The sequence below is a fragment of the Lepidochelys olivacea genome, assembly GCF_965140295.1.
Source record: "Lepidochelys olivacea isolate rLepOli2 genome assembly, chromosome: 12".
Lineage (NCBI taxonomy): Eukaryota > Metazoa > Chordata > Testudines > Cheloniidae > Lepidochelys > Lepidochelys olivacea.
The window spans coordinates 10,768,373-10,786,478 of record NC_140422.1 but is presented as its reverse complement, the minus strand read 5'-3'; the positions used below and the strand labels follow the sequence as shown (position 1 = coordinate 10,786,478).

Here is an 18,106-nt window from a genome sequence, read left to right as displayed (position 1 = left end):
GAGGGTAAACTTTTGATTTTTACATATTTAGAAGAGCCCTACGTTTCTATAAACAATTCAGATATCCAGCCCTTGTCCTGAAGATACCAGATGCTAGATGTTGTGCAGACATGCAACAACAGATGTCATGATAATAAATAATGCTGCCCTGGGCTACTAGAGGAATGGGACCCAAAACAGATTGCATAGTTATTTAGCGTTCCCTGGCTCAAAGCAATGAACTAGAGATAGGATTCAAAGCAAGATATTGTGGCATATACAAACCAATGACAGCTGAATTCTGCCCATGGTGATCAGCAATCAAACACTTGTGGCAGATCCAGCAGTGTCACATGCCTAGAATCTTTACCTCGCCCACAGACTTAAGTGAAGGCAGTTACTGCAGTGAGACTAAATAAAGGGCAGAATATAGTTTCTCAAATAACCTCCAGGTTGAAAGAATCCTTTAACTTTTGGCAAAAACATAATTTAAAAGAGGCCACATTCTCCTTCAAACAGCCATGGCATTTTTTTCCTTCTCAGACTGATGTCACCATGGTCACCTACAAGCCCAGCTGGCAGTTAGCTCTCCCTTAAAATGCACAAAAAAAAAAAAAAAAAAAAGTCCATCTGATTAGTACTTCTGGTCCCCCATCCTCATACCGGGCATGCATCCAAAGACAAGTGACCATCCAAGAGCTCGAACTACATAGTTCAGGCCCTTCATTTTCAGTTTTTACTGGAAAATTCCCAAGTTTTCCAAAAAGCTATTGTTCAGCTTTTACTGATTTTCACCCAGTTTTTGGACTACTCGAATATATAAATATACTGCTTATGTTAAGGAAATCCAATACATGACATTAGGTGATGTGTTTATGTTAATAATAAGTTTGCGTTTCCATTTAGGCTAGGCTGTCTGTTAAAGTAAGGCAAATGTAGTGGAAGATGCACACATGCATACACGTGCAAGTGTTACATACAGTTCATGAAATAAATCACAGCGTGAGCTGCTTTTACTTTCAATATTCCTACTTCTCTCTGTTGCTTTTTCTTACTAACCCAGAAAACCATGAAGTTAATTTTCTGCCCTCATTTTCATCCATGTTTTTAATTTTTTGTAATAAACACTGAAATTCCCAGGAAATTTTAAACAAAATATAAACTGAAAACAAGGGGCCTTGCACATAGTACAGGATCTGACCTGAGGTGCTGGGCATTACCAACCTCATTTGACATCAGTGGATCCAAGAGTGTTCAGCACCAAGCCATATTCCAAACACTGCTACCTAAGCACTTAAGACAAAATTAATCTTTGCCATCTGTAGTTAGATTTACATAAATGATGCTCAAGGTTTAATACTATTCACACACCTTGGAGGTACAGCTTTGTAGCTAAGCAGAAGATTTATCCATTTGCATTGCAGTTCACTCTACATGTAATGTCTGTTTGGGTATGTGTATTCAATACCCTTTTGACCCATCAGGTTTCTGTGCATTGTTAATGCAGTATTATATATATTACAGTAATGAACATTAGACCCAAAGTCTGTACCACAGAAGGAGATCCATAAGAAATGGGAAGCACGTTAGCTGTCCGAAGAGGAGGGTTTCTTAGGTCTAGACGACAGGAATTTTGCACCTCTCTTTGTGGGATTTCGTTCTCATTCTCATTCATTGATTTACTGTCATTCCGCACCTGGAAGAATTCAAATAATATTGCCCTGGAAGTCAGATTTATAATACACTTATTAAGAGTCTTATAATAGAACTTTGTTAATTCAGGTGAACCATTCTTAAACTGTACTGCAAAATACATTCAGGATGAGGAAAGCAACTTTCTTGTCTTAATCAAATCTTTTGCGCTCTCATGAGTTTCTTCAATATAAAAGATTTCCCAGAGCCTGCTATGGCACACATCCTGGCAAAGGGAGACACAGCTAGCTGTTCAGCAGGTAAATCTTTTGGTCCGTGCCTGCTGTGGATACCTCCACTGTAAATCTCCTGCTGAACTGAGTCAATTAGTATCTCCACCATAGTCGGCTAACAGTCTTAACACAAAAAGAAAAGGAGGACTTGTGGCACCTTAGAGACTAACCAATTTATTTGAGCATAAGCTTTCGTGAGCTACAGATGCATCCGATGAAGTGAGCTGTGGCTCACGAAAGCTCCATGCTCAAATAAATTGGTTAGTCTCTAAGGTGCCACAAGTCCTCCTTCTCTTTTTGCGAATACAGACTAACACAGCTGCTACTCTGAAACCAGTCTTAACACAAAGACTTAAACTTCTCTAACAATTTTTCACCCTTCTGAATTATTTTAAGTCAGTGAAAAATGGATTAGGGGTCATGAAATCTCCAGTCACATCACAATGTCAGGCAGCTGGCTGCACGTGTAAAATTCAGCATAAGACACTGCTATTTTTAGAACTCAAGAGCTAGTTCCTAATACTGGTATATTTGTAGTAGCCAACTGAGCAGTACTTTGATTAGGAATTAAAGAACAGTGGCAGTTACCGGAGTCCTCTATAAAAAGAAACTGTCTCTGTATTGTTCCATCCACGCTCTTCCCCTTGCCCCTTGTCTAATCTTTGCTTCCCAAGAGCCATTTTGAAGCTTTGCATTAACTGCCTCCCCTGTTTTTCACATCCTTCTTGCACAGCAAAGAAGTGGGGCTTTGAGAACTTCAGTCTCTTTTCCCCCTTGGCAGCAACCAGAAATTCAGTGTTTGTCAAAATAATTTTTTCAACTGCTTTAATCTTACTTTTTCCACCTCCTTGAAAACACGGAGCAAGTTTTCCCTTAAAACTCCTGTCAGTTCTCTTTCGGTCCAGCCTCTTCTCAGAAGTTCCGCAATTAACGCAGAGTATTTCGAAACATCTTCCAGTCCTTCAGGGAATCTGTTAGTAATGACCACAGAATGACACACCATATAAGCCGTGCTTCTGGATGAATCATGTAGAGAAGGGTTTTAAATGATTGTGGCAAGGGTCCAGTTACACTGAGAAACAGGTCACCAGAGGGCTCAACCCTTCTCCCAATTAAGTCAAAATCAAAAGTCCAGCTAACTGGTTGAATCCCAGAGCCATATCAAACAAGGTCTTTCTGCAGGAAGCATTACTTTAATGGGACTAAACTGTGCATTCTAGAGAAAGGCGACATTCTGTGCAGACAATAAAGCAGCATGGGCAGTATTAAAGAAATAACACCACTCATTCATGAATACACCCCTCATTCCCCACGCCCCATCTCTGATGGCCAGGAAAACATCTGTGCAACAGAAGGCTGTAGTGCACTTTACCTATGACATGCTATACTATCAGAAAGAGAGTCTGTATGCATATGATACACTGAACAATTGTGGACCATTCTTTGTACTCTACTATACACATTAAGTCATTTATCAGAATAATCTAGGGGGACAAAGTCCTGGGAGAAGTCTCAGTTTTGAGCTCAATGGGAGTTTTGGACCTGCAAAGAAAGCTTCATGAAACCCTCCATTTGAAGGGAATACAATAAGCAATCTGATGTCTATTGTGTAATTCCTGTCACAGCAAAGAAAGTTGGAAGGAAGAAGCAGCCAAACCTATACATAACTGGTCTTCCAGGGTTTATTTTTGTGGGCCTTTGGCATTGTTTTGAGAGACTATGTGCAGGGCTGATTGTTTTAAATCTGCGTCAAGCAAGCTAGCAGTGTCATCCCTTTACTCCATGGCTCATTCAGCACTTTAGGAACCCCCAACACCAATTCTATTGAATAGCCGAGTGAAAATGTGTACAAGACAAGAAGCTCCAACTGTTATCTGTCACCGCATAGGAGATTCCTGTTACTGAACGGCTAGTCCCTGTGGCAGCAGACTTTTCTTTTGTGATCCACCATTTGATATGACTTGTGCCCAAGTGTCTCAGACTCAAGCAAGAAAGATGCACAAGGTCATGAGCCAACAGAAGAAGAAAGGAGAAAAGCTTAAAGGCAAGCAGGTAAGCACCAAGCAGGCTAATCTTATGCTAGAATACATTTGTTATGCAGGGCCATATATTACCCCAGAAGCAATCACAGGCATGAATAGGGGGAGCCATGGTGCAGAGATCAGATTGCTTGTTTTGAAGGGAGGAGGGTTCCCTGGCAGAACAGAACGTTGCCCCCCAAGCACCTAGATCCTAGGAACCAATGGAAGCCAAAGCCATGCCTCCACATTAGCCCAGGGCCACATGGTCCTTCCCTAGCTGCTAAGAAGGAGAGAGGGAGGGAATAGTTATACAGTACAAATGGCTCATAGAAGAGCTAACAGTCTGAGGCAGGGTTAGATTTCTACCATTCATTTCTGGCACGTGCAAATCCCTGACCTCAAAGAGGGCACCTCTGAGGTTAGGAGGACAGCAGGGGGATTGTTGTGCTGGCAAGCTCATTTCCACCCCACACCAAATGAAATGTATCTTCACACTAATCTAGAAGGGAACGATCAAGCCCTTGCTTTATTAAAATGTGTTTTAATAATAACTGCACAACAATTTGCTCCAAGAGCTGTGGTCTGCCTTTTTCAAAAGAACCGAAAGAAAATCCTCATGAAGAGCACGTTATTTTTAAAGGTTTCAGAGTAGCAGCCGTGTTAGTCTGTATTCGCAAAAAGAAAAGGAGTACTTGTGGAACCTTAGAGACTAACAAATTTATTTGAGCGTAAGCTTTCGTGAGCTACAGCTCACTTCATCGGATGCATTCGATCCGATGAAGTGAGCTGTTGCTCACGAAAGCTTATGCTCAAATAAATTTGTTAATCTCTAAGGTGCCACATGTACTCCTTTTATTTTTAAAGTTATATATTGTTTTACTCACTGATCCACTCCGTCATAGTCACCACCAATTCCTATTGATTTTGAACCTGCAATTTTCTTTATGTGGTCAAAATGATCTAGAAGAAAAGACCAAAGAAAACAACGTCAAAGCACAGAGCAAGAAGAAAAACTATTTCAGACATATTGGTGTTTGGTTAACATGTCTCACAATGTTTAGACAAAGCACTAAGTTCACTTTAAATATGTGACGACAAAAAATACATGTAGAACATGAGCTAAAATTCAATGATGTAAGTGACATGCCCTTGATATTTGCTTAACTTGACATTTGTATTCAGTGCAGTACTAGTCCTCTTGACAATAAAATAACTAGGCTGATGAAAAGTGAGTTGAGGAATATGACTGGCTCATATGCAGGACATGAATTCTCTAGAAATACCTTGTATATAGCAATGGAAATTGCATTACCCCTTATTTCCCAACACCCCTGGGGTTTGCTCTACTCTGAGACTAACTATTTACAGTCAGGGCTTTTCCTGGGGATTAACACCCAGTTAGGATTTAGTCAATGGTCCACTTTGGGCCATCAGTTCCTCAGCTACTTATTAATGACCTGTGTCTCTTATTATTGTTCAATAAGTGTAAACTCTAAAAACGACCCGATTTAGGGATCTAAAGGGGTGTGTGTTACAAGCCACTGAGTGGCTGTGATTTACACAGTGTGGGGATGAGTGAATGTGTGTGTTACAGCAACAAAGATTCGCACTTGAAATGTGGCTCAGACTCGAGAGAAATTTATAGAAGGAATCATTATTCAGAACTGCAGTATATTAGATGCAAACCTGCCACAGTTGCAACATTCACAACCTCTCTTCCACAGGCCAGCACCTTTGTATAGAAAGTCACCATCACAATTCCATTGTTCTTTTTCTGCAAGATAGAGGGACGTATTGTGAGCAGCTATTCACGGGCCCTGTGTCATGGTCACCCTCAAGGGATGTGAACGCAGCTCCATCTAGAGCCCATCAATGCCATTCTACATGTGAAGGTCAGTTGAGAGCACACACTGCTGCCTCCCTATCCCTTATATGCAATCCTCATCTGGTGTAAGTCAGCATAACTCCATTTACTTCAGGAACCATGTCAAACCAATGCAACTTCCTCTCATTGCAAGCATTTCTTTTCAACATGCCAGCAATCGTTCCACAGTCACATATCGAATATAACCCAAAGCCATATCTGAAGAGCAAATGCTTAACTTATTTCTTATTGCTTGTGAACTGGATTTCAGAGATGGCAGGAAGAAAAGTACACACTGAATCCTGTATGCGCAGGATTGTCTTGGGCTGGCCAAAGGAGTGAAATCTTTTCAAATCACTCACCAAACTCCGGAGAATATCATCAGGAACATTTCTTGAGTGGTTACAAACAGAGAAGGCTGACGAATGACTGAAAATGACTGGTGCTTTGGAGATCCGGAGAACCATTCTTGAGGTGGAGTCTGATGTATGAGATAAATCTATCATCATCCCCAAGCGATTCATCTCCATCACCACTTCCTAACACAGATGTACAGACAGCAGTATTAGTATTGCATTCTGTTAAAGGAGATGTGTTAACAGATGTATGTGCCTAAATACTTACATTCTGCAGCTGTCATAAAAGTGGGTATAGGTCTCTCTACGTGTGTGGTTTTTTGTGGCTACCATAGGCTTCCTAATCGTTTCTCTAATGGGGACACACTAGCACATCACAGAGTCTCCTTCTCAATGCTATCGGCAGTTATCACATATTTAAAATCTCAGCCATATAAAATCTAAGGTCTTGATAATTCACTGTATACTGTATAGTTCACTGTATACTTCACTAATAAGTATTGCTGCTAATACAAAATGTTGCAATTTCTTACTCCTTGAATTCTCAGTGTTCTGAAACCACTATGAGAAAATTGTACTAATTTACCAAATTATTTGCTGCATTTTGCCAGATTCTATGTCACTCATGCCTTAAATAAGCACTTGCAACACTCATGGAAACCAAACAGACCTGCATGCACTTCTGACAGGAAAATTTAACCCAGTTTACTCATCCCACCGGTCTGAACACTTGAAAGGTAAGGAGGACTTCCCATGATAAACTTTGAAACATAACTGGAAAAAAAGGAAATTGGGGACCTCAAAGTCATGAGTTTAAATTTATTTAATTTATTTTTGAAGTTAATAAATAAAGCCTTGGAAATAAATTTTCAGACCAAATTTGTGCTTCTCAAGTTTTGCAATTTTCTGTTTTATGTGCTATGTTTTGCTAGCACTAATGACGTTCTTCTACTTTCAGATTTAAAAGTATCTTGTTGAATAGAGGTGGCTTTGATTAAGTCATGGACCCAACCGCCACAGAATTTCTTTTGGGGAAGGAAAGGGAGTTCAAAATCCGCATTAGAATTTCTCAGGCCCACCTCTAATGGCACCACAATCAGGCTCTAGAAGCCTATTTGTCCTGGGCACCATTTAAAGGAATGGTACTAGATTCTATGGAACAGGAATGTAAAGAACATATTATAGCTGCTACTTAATGGATTATGTCAAATCCGGAGGTTGTTATTCAGGCAAACTTCCACAGCTTCATTTGAAGTTGAGTAAAAACTGAGTTAAAGAACCACAGGATTTGGGATAGTTTATATTAAAATTCTAAAAGTTTCCATGACTTCCAGCGACCTCCATGACTTCAGCCTGCGGTGGTTGGGAGCTGTAGGGTCACCTGCTGCCTCTGGCGGCCCTCAAAGCACCAAGCTACCGCAGGTGGTGGGGTACACCGCAGCCCCCATCCCCCGTGGGCAGCGAGGGAACCCTGCAGCTCCTGGCCACCACCGTCAGTGGGGAACCCCCAAGCTCCTGTCCACTGCAGGCCACTGGAGCCACGGGTGGCAGGGGTACCCCACAGCTCCTGGCTGACACAGGAGGCAGGGGCACCCTACAGCTCCTGGCCTCCATGGGCATCCGGGGGACACCCAGAGCTGCAGGCAGCAGGGGTACCCCACAGCCCCAGCACAGCTGCCTTGCTTCAGGCGGTGGGGGGACCCACAGATCCCCATTTTGTCTTGGATATTTTTAGTAGAAGTCACAGACAGGTCACGGCTTCCGTGAATTTTTCCTTTTCCCCCGTGACCTGTCTGTGACTTTTACAAAAAATGTCGGTGACACAATCTTAGCCTTAATCTTGATTTATCAATTCCTGCAACCTATTACTGTACCTCAAGTCCTGAATACTCCCGCCCTCTGCCCCTCAACATATCCCATTCTGGGAAAGTTGTACAGAATTTGATAGGGACAAAACCCACAAGGTTGTGTAGACGTTTACTGAAGTGCTACAAACAGAAAAGACTGAGGAATGATGGAACATAGACAGTTTAGTAGAGGGAAATCCTTTCTGTAGGATGGGGAAAAGTCTATAGAATTATACAATAAGAATACAATTTTTATTACATACTATGGAACTGTGTATCAGAGGGATAGCCGTGTTAGTCTGTAGTCACAAAAACAATGAGGAGTCCGGTGGCACCTTAAAGACTAACTGATTTATTTGGGCATAAGCTTTCATGGGTAAAAAACCCACTTCTTCAGATGCATGGAGTGAAAATTACATAAATATTTATGCCTGTATCTATAATTTTCACTCCATGCATCTGAAGAAGTGGGAGTTTTTACCCATGAAAGCTTATGCCCAAATAAATCTGTTAGTCTTTAAGGTGCCACCGGACCGCTCGTTGTTTTTATAAGACTGTATAGTCACAGTCTCTTTACATATTTTACTCTCTCTCTACTGTTGAGTTCTGAATCCCCCATCCCAAGGCCATCTACAATTTATAGTCATTAAGTCTCTTAAGACAATTTTTTTTTAAAAGCAAAGGACCAGAATTTAAAAGCAAACATTAACCAGGTTAGTGTTAATGAGAGAAAAGTTTGCTTAGGTTGCCATTGAGGAGAGATTCTTACTTTGCCAAATGAACTCAGACCATTCAGATTAGGATAAAAGTTATGTACTTGCTTTGATGAAGATTCTGCCCTTCAAAAAGAAAACACGTAAGAAACCATTGCATTATTCTAGTGGGTTAGATCCAAACAATCAAATTTCACACAAACACAGTATAAAACCCTCACCCTGAAGTCATATAGCTGAGATTAAAGATGATAAACATAGCTCTCATTCATGCAATGTCATGCTTGTATCTCACTCCTAGACATTAGTCATCCAGGTCAGAACTAGTTCACATGGGTGAGGAGGCACTTTGCGGAAGTGCATGCTGTCTAATGCTGCAACACTTCTAGGGGTCACTAGCAGACTTCAGGGCTATCAATCTGGTATCTTTCACCAAAACTAAGTTCACTTTTAAACTTGCACCCGCGCTGTCTGACCAGGGCCAGGTTGGGTGAGGAAGAAAAGGAATTACAGCAATGCAATAACATGGTGATTCTTAGGCCTGAGTGCAGCATGGGTACAGGTTACTTTTTAAATGTTAGAATAAAGAATGCTTTTGTTGACTTATTTCTTGTGGGTGTTACAGCAGAGGTGGGTCTTTAGGACTAGTCAGAGAGTGGTGGTCTTCATGAGCAATTCCTGAAGACAGTGTAGAAAGATATGACAATGGCTCTGTAAGAAGTGGATACAGGATGTTGAGGCTGGCATCAACAGCCAAACAGAGGAAACTGGTGGGCAATGTGTCAGAACTAGATCAGTAGGAAGGAGCAGAGTTATGCAGGGCCATTTTCTACTGTTAGCTGTTCTTCACCCCTATATGGGTCTGTGTGACTCAGGAATTAGAAATATGATTTGCAGGCTTTGGTATTTAGGTCACCAGTTTGAACCCAGCATAGAACGTTACTGCTCAGAAGCTGTTTGTGGAAAAAACGGACATAGTGCAGTTCCCAGTGCTGGATGTCTACATCACAATTAGCTCCCTCAATAAAAACTACTAAGACTGAAGAAGTGTGTGGACGCCTCTCACACCATGACAGGAGTATGGCAATGACATTTTCCTTGCTGGACAATTCTGTGGACAGAGGATTTAAGGCTGACCCTAGAAGAAGCTGCAGGATGAGGGGGGCTCTACACAGACTTAAGGGCTGATGTATGACTGTGGGTTAGAAAAGCATTGCTCATCACCCCTAGTGTGGCGGAGGGAGGCATGACAGCAAAGTCTTCTAGGAGATGGATCAATCTGCTTCTTACAGGGAGAGTTTGGGATCCAATTCCTTCCTTCACTGGGTGTGCTTGGCCAGCAGGCGGGAGAGGCAAGAGATGTGTGATATGGAGGTGTGTGAACCGAGCTCCAGCCCACCCATGTGCAGTACACAAGCCTTCACAGCAACACATGTGGTATGTGCTTGGGGCTGGCCAAAGAGGAGAGTTTCCAGTGCTGTCAAGAGCTGAATTCACACACAGCACTCACCACGCCAATAAGGAATGTATGAAGTTAGCTGAATCAACAGAAAACCCTTTCTTACTGCCTCTCCTGACTGTAACAAACTTTTTACCAGTCTCAGTAACATTCCTTCCAGAAGAGAAACGTATCTGTTACATCCTGTTCTAGTTTTCTCACAAAGCAATGGAGATGATGACTTGCCTGTATTTATTTTGCCAACAAACTAAAATAGATCCCAGGATGTCACTGAAATGCCAAGTGGCAGACAGATTCTCCTTCTTTAACCCACCACATAACAAGCGGACCTATCCAAAGGACACCAGTCACCCTTCAACAAATCCACCATTAGTCACAGATAGCAGTCTCCCACATTTTTCAAACCAATTTTGGCCCATCTTAAAACTGCCATCCCTTTGCACTGGAAAAGTAAGCGTTACAGAGACTAGTGCACATCAGTTACCATGGAGTATTGCAGGTGTGCGTTAAAGACATGTACCGAACACCCAGGTCATAATACATCCTTAGCGTTGCGAGACTGCTGTCAATGGAATGGCCACCTTCTATTCCAATCAAGCATGCTATCTTTTTACTATCAGCAATACCTGGAGTTTAAAGGGAAAATAAATGCCACAGTAAATTGAAGACAAAGACTTAGAGCTATCTGCATTGAGCAGCAGACAATCATTTCACAACCATAAATGCCAATACTAACATTCTTAATATGCAATGTGTGATATGCCAAGTACTTCATCTCACATATATTCCCTCCTGCAATCTCATTAAAGAAACATTTTCATTATAAAAAAGTATCACCTTGAGAAGTAGTAACAAGTTCAAGTTCTGGATAGATCTGACACATCCTCTTGACAACATCAATCTGCTCTAGGGTCAGACGCACAGCATCCTTGTTCTGAGCGCTACACAGAACATACACTGACCAAAACTGAAAAAGAAACATTGATAGGCCAAACCACAAGTTCATGGACTTCATTATCAGCAAAAAGATGAGACTCATAAATAAAACCACTTCCTCCTCAGCAATTTGTCAGGGAGCTTTCATCACTGGGATATTCCAAAGGAACACCTAATCTGACTGGGGCACGCTCTCTGATACGAGGCTCTTGGCACCCCCAATCATTCACACAGTCTTCCAAGGACAGGAGGATAAGACAACTTATTAATTCAGTTGCTGTAAAAAACCCAACACTTTGGATAAGTGGAGCTGGATTCTGCAAATTCATTTTAAAGTCTGGCGAATGCAAATATATAAAAGTTTCTGTAGCCATGCAGTTTTCCCTTTTTTCTATCATGGGTTGAATCAAAATCCCAGGTCTGAACCACCTCTTCTAAACTATGGCATAGCCAAAATCTGGATGTGTATCTGGATTTTGCTCAGATCCATCTATAGTCTAAGAGATCCATGTCATAGCACCAACAGTACACACCTGAGCTCCGACATGGCCAGACTGAAGTTTCTGAATATTTGTGACTGTGGTGTTGAGAATTTTTAAGTTGATTTTACTTAGTCTGTTTTGGTACAATATCCTCAGTCGTAATGGAAGGTCATTGTGCCTAAGAAGTAAAATAATAGCATTAATGATACAAAGAAGCTTGTCCTTTCCTAATGTTTATTTATTTATCTATCTCCTTTTAGTTCCCCTTGAATGTTCACTGCCAACATCCTTGCAACAGTTCTCTAACGGGTGAAGAGCTTGCAAACCTGGCAAAAAAAAATGTAATCGAGTAGCTGAGTGGTACACTTTAAGCACTATCTTACCAAAGCTATTGCTCCCAAATTATGATAAACCCCACCCACTTTTCTCCGACCACTTTAAGCACTGCCTCACAGAGAGGTTTGTTCAGAGCCTCACTTTCTGTAACAAATTTCATTCCTCGCAGATCTTTTTTTCTGTTGGTCTGAAGGTTTTTCCCCTCTCACTCCTTGATGCTGAAGTTTCTCTCATAAGCCCCTCTTTCCACCTTATTCTTCTAGCTCCATTCCCATCTACACTCTTTCTGTTCAGATGCTGGATCTGCAAATAGCAGCCATGCTATTGGCAGACAAGTTTGATTTTAGAATTTAATTTGAGTTACAGCACAATAGTATCTGAGTGCTCGAGCGATCCCTTTCCTTTATGTTCCTGGATCACATCAGACTCAACACAAACATTGTACCTCCAAGCTGCCTGGGCACGCTTTCATATCATGCTGTCGGCTTTATAAACATATACAAAAGGAAGTAAAAAGTTATAGCTGAAGAAGGGTATTATAAAACTATAGAAAGGAGATGGTAGAATTGCATAACACAAAAGTAGATAAACGCTGAAATTCTCCCAAAGACTAATGCAACTTGATCCAAGGGAGTTTATAAATAGCCTTTGAATTCAAACTGAAAATGCCTTCAGAGTGATAAACTAAGGCAATGAGACATAAATGCTCTGCCACAGGTGCTGCTTACATCTCTAATCCTCAGAACTTGCTAAGATCCACTGACAAAATGCAACAATGGATGGGCCTCTGCTTTGAGAGCCCAGGGTGAAATCAGAATTGGTTACGCTGCTCAGGGAGGGCCAGATTAATGCAAGGGCTTTAGGGGCTGCAGCCCAGGGCCTCGGGCTAAGGGGGCCCCGAAGCCTGGATGCAGCCCACTTCTTCTTTTCATCTGGCCTGCAGCAAGTCTCTGTGCTGCCGGCCAGACACTGGTCCTCGACCCTCGGCACCCCACCCCCGCCCCCAGGCTGGAGCCATGAGCGCCAGCTCACCGATGTGCCCCTGCAGCCCCTAGGCGAGGGGTATTCAGGGAATCTCTGCATGCTGCCCAGGCCCCCAGCGCCGGCTCTGCAGCTCCCATTGGCCAGGTACCACCCTGCTGTGCCGCTGACCAGGAGCTGCCCAAGGTAAGTGCGTCCCAGCCAGAGCCTGCACCCCAACCCCCTGGCCCATCCCTGGCCCCACCCCAGAGTCCACTCCCCCAAGCTGGAGCTGCACCCCCTCCCGCACCCCAATCCCCTGCTCCAGCCCTGAGCCCACTCCAAACCCCCAGGGGCCCCACAAAATCTAATAGGCCCGGGCCTACAGGAGAGTTAATTCAGCCCTGTGCTCAGGGTTTACAGGATTTAGCCCTTAGTCTCCCATTGTAACAGGCAGAGGATAAGGTGGGGCCTTAAAATACACCAATATTTGTTTACAAGGACAGAAACTGAAAATCTACCATTGAAGTGTTCAGTTTGCTAGACCCATATCTTTCAGATTTTCAATAATTGGTGGTGAATGGTTGGTTCTCTTGTTGCATCTCATAAGTGATGTAGGAGGTTAACTATAAAGTACAGTTATATTTAATATGCTTTGCTAGTCTTAAGTATGTGTGTGTAAGGAAACCAAGGTGTTGTTTTATGGTATATGGGAAGGGGTGAATTAAAGGTTTTTGGCTGGTTTTCAGGCTATTTGATGTAACTCTTCTCCAAACAAAAAATATATATTTTATTACAAGTAATTTAGCATCTCCCCTCAGCCCCTACAGAACCCTTTCTTAGACCTGGTCTACACTGTGGGGGGATCGATCTAAGTTACACAACTTCAGCTATGTGAATAACCTAGCTGAAGTTGACGTACTTAGACCTACTTACCGCGGTGTCTTCACTGCAGTGAGTCAACTGCTGCCACTCCCCCGTCAATTCTGCCTGTGCTTCTCACAGTGGTGGAGTACAGGAGTCAACGGGAAAGCGCTCGGGGGTCGATTTATCGCATCTAGACTAGACGCGATAAATCAACCCCCGCTGGATCAACCACTGTCCGCCGATCCGGCGGGTAGTATAGACATACCCTTAGTCTACTAGCTACATAAATTGGTCTTGATCCATCTATCTTCCATGCCCGCATATAGGGTATATTGAATACCTAAGGATACCTTCTGTTTAGGTCACCATTTTAGAAATGTTAACCCTGTTAATGAAAGATACCAAGATGTATTGGGAAAAAAAGACATTCTACATACCCATCAATTAAAGGGGCTTGCTTCATTAGCTCAACAGCCTTTTCTCTGATGGATTTATCAATTCTGAAAGCCAAAACATCCAAGATGAGCAGCAAGAGCCACGGGAACAGCTTCATAGGATCGCTATTCATTTCCACAAAGATGTTAACTAGAGAAGAAGGCTGCCACCATAGAGTGTTGGTTGTGAAGAAGCAGCAAATTTCCAGTCTGCAAAGGTTCTAGACTTAATGATTTTGGCAGAACTGCTGTGTCTCTGTCATTGGTAAGGCACAGGTGGTGAAGGAAGTTCTGAAGGCAAACAAAAGGAATGAAGAGAGTAAGAAAGGAGATTAGAGGTGGATGATGTTCATGGTAAGAGATTAAGACTTCTGACTGTTGTTTGAAAGTTGAGCAGCAGATATTTGCAGTTATACCTTCCTTCCAAACAGTGTTGCTACCAGCTGAAATTAAAGAAAGCATTTACCCATTTTGCAGCTGGAGGAAATGGGTGGGCTTGGATTTGCATCTACCGACTAGTAATTACATGTCCAAAGCAGGTAACTAAAGTTATGTATCTAGTTGCCCAAGTGAAATTAACTGATCTGCATGTACAAATAAGCTGATTTCCTCTCCTTTGAAACTTTCAGTGAAATTGTTCACCAAAATTCCAAGTCTCATTTGAAAGCAAGCTTTTTATTGTGTAAAAAATAAACGCACTGCAATGAGTGAAGCAATGAACCCACTGTATAAAGTGTATTTTCTGAGTGAAGCAATCTGAATGCAATACTTTCATTATGATATAGTTGAGTAACCAGAGCACAATCTGAAAGGGTCAGTTGTTGTTTTAAATTTATTTCTATTAAGGAGAGCTGAACATGGAACCCTGCTAAGAAATAATAAAAAGAAAAGGAGTACTTGTGGCACCTTAGAGACTAACCAATTTATTTGAGCGTGAGCTACAGCTCACTTCATCGGATGCAGACTAACAGACTAACATGGCTGTTACTCTGAAACCTAAGAAATAATGTGAGCATTCTTCCCTACCTTTTGTATAGAAGTCCAGATAATAGTAATACTTAAGCACTTCTACAGCATCTTTTAAGTGTGAATCAGGAAGCATCTTACAAACATTAACTATACCTGACAGTATGATATAAATATTAAACCTGTGAGCAAATGAAGATGCCATCGTAAGGAGGAAATATTTTTTCCAGCATTGAAGTCAATGGCAGAGCTATGAATAAAACCCAAAAGATTCCTGACCACTGTTCCCTGCTCCAACAATACCTCATGTAGGATGTCATATACTGGCAGTGATACAGTTCTGTAATTTTAACATCACAATGCCGGTGTTGTCAATCACAGGCATTCAAAAAATCATGAGTCACGCCCCAAAAGAGTATGAATTTTTTTTAAAACAGCTTTTTATTTGCCTTCTGGTTTGTGAGCCTTTATTGTTTGTATTCTTAAGCTTTTCTCCGCAACAATGGAAGCTAGAAACAGCTCTCTCATTAATAAAGTAGGATGTTGGGAGGTGTATGATAAAATCACAAGGGTTGGCAACAGATTTGGGCTTGATGTAGGAATTAATGGGTGGGTTGTAAGTTGCCTGTGTTGTGCCAGTGAACATAACATAAGAACTGCCTTACTGGGTCAGACCAATTGTCCATCTAGCCTAGAATCCTATCTCCAATAGTGACCAATACCAGACCTTCAGGGGGAACATACAGAAAAAGGCAATTTTGGAGAGATCCACCTTGTTTTCCCCTCCCAGCTTCTGGCAGTCAGCGGTTTAGGGTCACCCTGAGTGTGACATTCCATCCCTGACCATCTTGGCCTTAGCAATTGATGGACCTATCCTCCAGGAACTTATCTAGTACTTTTTGTTCTTAACCCAGTTATACTTTTGGCCATCACAACATCCCATGGCAAGTTAATTATGGATTGTGAGAAAAAGTATTTCCTTTTGTTTGTATTAAACCTGCTGCCTATTAATTTCATTGGGTAACCACTGGGTTTTGTATTGCGGGCAAGGGTAAATAAACACTTCCCTGTTCACTATTTCCCCACATAGTGATTTTATAGACTGCTATCATATACACCCTTAATCGTTTCATTTTTAAGTGGAACAGCCCTAATCTTTTTAGTCTCTCCTCATATGGAAGCTGTTCCATACCCTTGACTATCTTTGTTGCCCTTCTCTGAACCTTTTCCAGTTCCACCATATACTTTTTGAGACAGAGCAACCAGAACTGGACACAGTATTCAAGGTGTGTGTGCCTCATGGATTTATATAGTGGCATTATGGTATCTTCTTTCATATTTTCTATCACTTTCCTAATAGTTCCTAACATTCTGTTAGCCTTTTTTACTGCTGCTGCACATTGACTGCTGCTGCTGCAGTTTTCAGAGGACTATCCACAATAATTCCAAGATCTCTTTCTAGAGTGGCAACAGCTAATTTAGAACCCATCATTACATATGTGTAGTTGGGATAATTTTTCCTATGTACATTACTTTGCACTTGTCAATGTTGAATTTCATCTGCTCAAACTAGTTAGTGGTTTCTCCTGGTCTTAAAATTTCAGTTACTATAACTGAAAAATTAAAGAAAATTTTTTTACTTGGTGCATTTGATGGAATTTCCTTTCTCGTCTTTTTCACTCTCCCCTGCACAATCTGTTTCCCCTTTAAGTGGGCCTCCCAGAGCAACAGGAGAAAAGACACCCTTATTAAACAAATTAATAATTATAAAACCACCGAATCTGGAGATCCAGAGACAGCTGCAGTCCCAGATATGAATTTAAATCATTTTAAATTAATTCCATAATGGTGGTGTCCCTTTTAGAAAGTTATTGTTTTCATTGGAGTGGAACTTTAGATTACAAAACCCAAACTGAACGTAAGTGAATAGATTTGTTTCCATTAAATTTCAAAACATTCTGGTCACAACAGTTTGTTGTTATAAGATTTTGAGACAATTCTTACCCAAACACTACACTATTTTGCTGATATATCACGTTGACTGGAGTCTGAAATAAAAAGGTTGACCAGACTATTTGCACTGTCCAAGCTCAAAGGAATGCAAATAAGATGATTAAATAAGAATGTAGGGGTTATTTAAAAAAAAAGAGTTTGTTTTTAATAATGTAAGGTGTTGTTAGCTCAGTTAGAACTTTTAAAAACTCTAATTTAACCCAACACTACCCCTTTAATATGTGCTCTCACCTGAAAGGAAAAGAATGCTAAAGATATTAAAATAAAAATCCTTTTGAAAGCACATTGTGGGAGTGACATTTTATTCTCCCCGCACTTATTCTCTTTTGCTAGATTTCTACAGAACATGGAGCAATACTGTGGTGGTTCAATACCCACTCTTCCAGACTAACAGCTGGCACTCTGCTCCCAAACTTGCCTTCCAAAATCAAATTCATGCGGATAAAGATTATGCGTGGAACCTATTCTGAATATTAGCTTTAGGTTCACAGGGGTACCACTGGCCCTTTGGGCTTGGAAAGATGCCAGCTCCTGTTCTGGTCATTTCCTTTTTCTTTGGCAGATTCCAAATGTGTTTTTTCTTTGGAGGAACAAGCACAGTTCCTTTTCCATGCCAGAAGTGTGTGAAGCTGTACAGTAAACACAAGCTTGCAGGCACTTGGAAAGCTGCCAAACATGTGGATGGAACGATACTACAGTATCTGCAAATGAAAAACATGCTTATTGGAAAAACAACGCCTCATGAAGAACACTTTAATTGTCAACTCCCAGAGGATTAACCCTGCCATGACCACCTGGTTCAGGCCAGCAGCTACAGGACCCTGTCTTGTGACATTAGTTCCCAGACTAACCAAACCCAGCCTGGGCTGCTTCAAAAGCCAGAAAAAACAAGCCAGTCTGTGTTTAACAACCTGAATATAGTACCACCTTTATATTGATTAAATCCCA

At 41.5% G+C, this 18,106-nt stretch overlaps 1 protein-coding gene across 1 annotated transcript in view; it reads right to left on the bottom strand.

Annotated features, from left to right (window-relative positions):
- Positions 1-616: 616 nt before the first annotated feature.
- The window catches only part of LOC311529257 (dipeptidase 2-like), a 30,875-nt gene continuing 13,385 nt past the window's right edge, over positions 617-18,106 (bottom strand). The window contains exons 2-11 of the mRNA XM_084645095.1: positions 14,183-14,470; positions 11,634-11,760; positions 11,002-11,131; positions 10,649-10,790; positions 8,762-8,831; positions 6,152-6,328; positions 5,612-5,699; positions 4,810-4,885; positions 2,740-2,875; positions 617-1,675 (exon numbers count right to left, since the gene is read on the bottom strand). Of these exons, the coding sequence (XP_084501221.1) occupies positions 1,478-1,675; positions 2,740-2,875; positions 4,810-4,885; positions 5,612-5,699; positions 6,152-6,328; positions 8,762-8,831; positions 10,649-10,790; positions 11,002-11,131; positions 11,634-11,760; positions 14,183-14,313 (1,275 nt within the window). The 5' untranslated portion in view covers positions 14,314-14,470 and the 3' untranslated portion in view covers positions 617-1,477. The remainder of the gene's footprint in view (positions 1,676-2,739; positions 2,876-4,809; positions 4,886-5,611; positions 5,700-6,151; positions 6,329-8,761; positions 8,832-10,648; positions 10,791-11,001; positions 11,132-11,633; positions 11,761-14,182; positions 14,471-18,106) is intronic.